Raw genomic sequence first — 2,223 nt, forward strand, 5'->3', positions numbered from 1 at the left:
AGACATTCCCAACTCCACCACGCCCGCACCTTGCTGCCACAACCATGAAGCCGGCGCGTCCACAGGCGCTACCGGCAGCGAAGAAGATTAGAGCATGGGAGCTCGCCGGTGCTCGGGCCCTAGGAAGACCACCGCCCATTTCGTTCCCTCTAAAGCCAAGCTTGGTGGGCTTAAAATCGTTGGCCGATTAGCCGCTTGCAAGTTGTGGAGGCAGAGACTATGAAGACATAGCCGGAGCTTCAGTTGTAATGCTCATGGCCAGCCCGAAACGGAAGAACGTATGTTGGCGGTCATTTGGACTAGGTTTAGAGTACGGTTTAGTTCAAATATATCAAAATATAATTAGTTTATGCCGTTCTATACGAAAAGCATCCGAGTTTAATAAAAAATATTCAAGTATGAACGAATACTTTCCGGTTTGTTTAAATATTCATCAAATTTGTTCACTTTCCTTAAATTTCTTATGTGAAGAAGATTTTTTCAATTTTTTGCCCGTTATGTACTAGTAATCGGATTATATAAAAAGAAAAGAAATTAGGAAAAGAGAAACGAAAAAAGAAAACCCGTACTACATAGCCCATTTACGGGGGCCATCTGAGGTGAGGCTCTCGGAGGAATCAGTCTTCCTGATATATATCTTCGGCTGATCCGTGCGCCAGGTACCGGATAGGAAGTTTTTCGAAATCAATCAAACCGCAGATGGCGAGTTCGTCGGAGAAGGCGCCTTCCCCCGCAGCGGCGGATCTGCCGGAGCGAGGTAAGATTACGGTGGCCAGCGGCAAACCAAAGGGGAAGACGAGGAGGATGACGCAGGAGGAGATCGACAGCTACATCCGGTCCAAGGGCGTGCGCATCCCCGTCGACTCCGTCCGCAGGGCGAGCAAGCTGAGGCTGGCCCTCACCAACCTCGACGACCTCGGCAGCCTCCCGGTGTCCCCGGACGAGCTGGACGACTACGTCGCCAACATGATCCGGGAGGTGAACGCGATCGAGGATGACTTCCAGAAAGAGAGAGACGAGATCGCCAAGGAGTACTACGCAAAGGGCTACGTCGAGCGCGAGGTCAGCGACGACGACGAAGCAGGAGGCAGCAACCCCCGTGTGGAGACCGGAAGCGCAGTAACCGTAAGGAAGCTCAACTGAACGAGCACCATTATCAGACTGTCCCTGATCTCGATCGGCGGTGCTTTCGAATAAATCGTCAGTCTAGTAAACGATGGATTCAATGGTATGAGCGCTCCTATAGCGCAATAATAAAATTTCACTATATCGGCAGCAATCATTTTTTCTTCTTCATCATCCTTTTTGAATCATTGATCTAGAGTAGTTGATTTGTTTGACTCAGCTTGTATTAAATGGTTGTGCTATGTATTCCGTTTGGTCTGACGGTCACTTGATCTAATTTTAAACATATGAGGACCGCACGGTGAGCAAATTTACATTTTCTGCTGTAAATACTAAGTTCATTTAGTTGCACTAGGATATTGTTTTTACCATCTGGTACCTTCACCTTCTATGGTCGAGGAGCTCGTGTCATGGACGGTTGATTTCATGGTGGAGCTCTGGTTTGCACCATCAATCTCTAGAAGACGTCAATACTGCAAAGAATGGGTGATCCGAATCGAGCGGTGCTCTAGCGAGCCAGACTGATCACCAACAAGCTCTAACTTGTGGGAGCTAATGCTTCCAATCACTAGTAGAAAACAGGGCTTTGGTTCAGGCCGGGTCAGCCCATTAGTCCCGGTTCAGTCCAGAACCGGGACCAATGGGGGCATTGGTCCCGGTTCGTGAGCCCAGGGAGCCGGCCGGGCCACGTGAGTCATTGGTCCCGGTTCATCTGCACCTTTTGGTCCCGATTGGTGGGATGAACCGGGACCAATGGGCCTCGCTCCTGGCCCACAACCATTGGTCCCGGTTCGTGTCTCAAACCGGGACTAAAGATTAGACCTTTAGTCCCGGTTTGAGGCACGAACCGGGACTAATGGGGTTGAGAACTTTAGTCCCGGTTCGTGCCACGAACCGGTACTAAAGGTCCCATTTTCAAACTCTACCCCCCCGGTGGATCGCCTTTTCAGTTTTAAAAAAAATAAAAGAAAATGATGGAAATGTCAAAAAAATAAAAGAAAATAAGTTTCCCATGTGATATGTGGTCTAGTTGTTGGGAAAATTTGCAAATGTGAATTTTAACTTTATTTGCAAAATCTCTCTGAAATTTGTAAAAAT

At 48.3% G+C, this 2,223-nt stretch overlaps 1 protein-coding gene across 1 annotated transcript; it reads left to right on the forward strand.

Moving 5' to 3' along the window:
* The first annotated feature begins 601 nt into the window (after positions 1-601).
* On the forward strand, positions 602-1,403 carry LOC125533717 (uncharacterized). The gene has a single exon (XM_048697084.2). It carries the CDS (start codon positions 700-702, stop codon positions 1,141-1,143), a length of 444 nt encoding a protein of 147 aa, XP_048553041.2. The 5' UTR covers positions 602-699; the 3' UTR covers positions 1,144-1,403.
* Positions 1,404-2,223: the final 820 nt, after the last annotated feature.

The sequence above is a fragment of the Triticum urartu genome, chromosome 2A, assembly GCF_056163025.1.
Source record: "Triticum urartu cultivar PI428250 chromosome 2A, HENAU_Tu73, whole genome shotgun sequence".
Lineage (NCBI taxonomy): Eukaryota > Viridiplantae > Streptophyta > Magnoliopsida > Poales > Poaceae > Triticum > Triticum urartu.

Coding starts and splice junctions, on each gene's coding strand:
- LOC125533717 (XM_048697084.2), top strand. CDS start 700: ATGGCGAGTTCGTCGGAGAAGGCGCCTTCCCCCGCAGCGGCGGATCTG.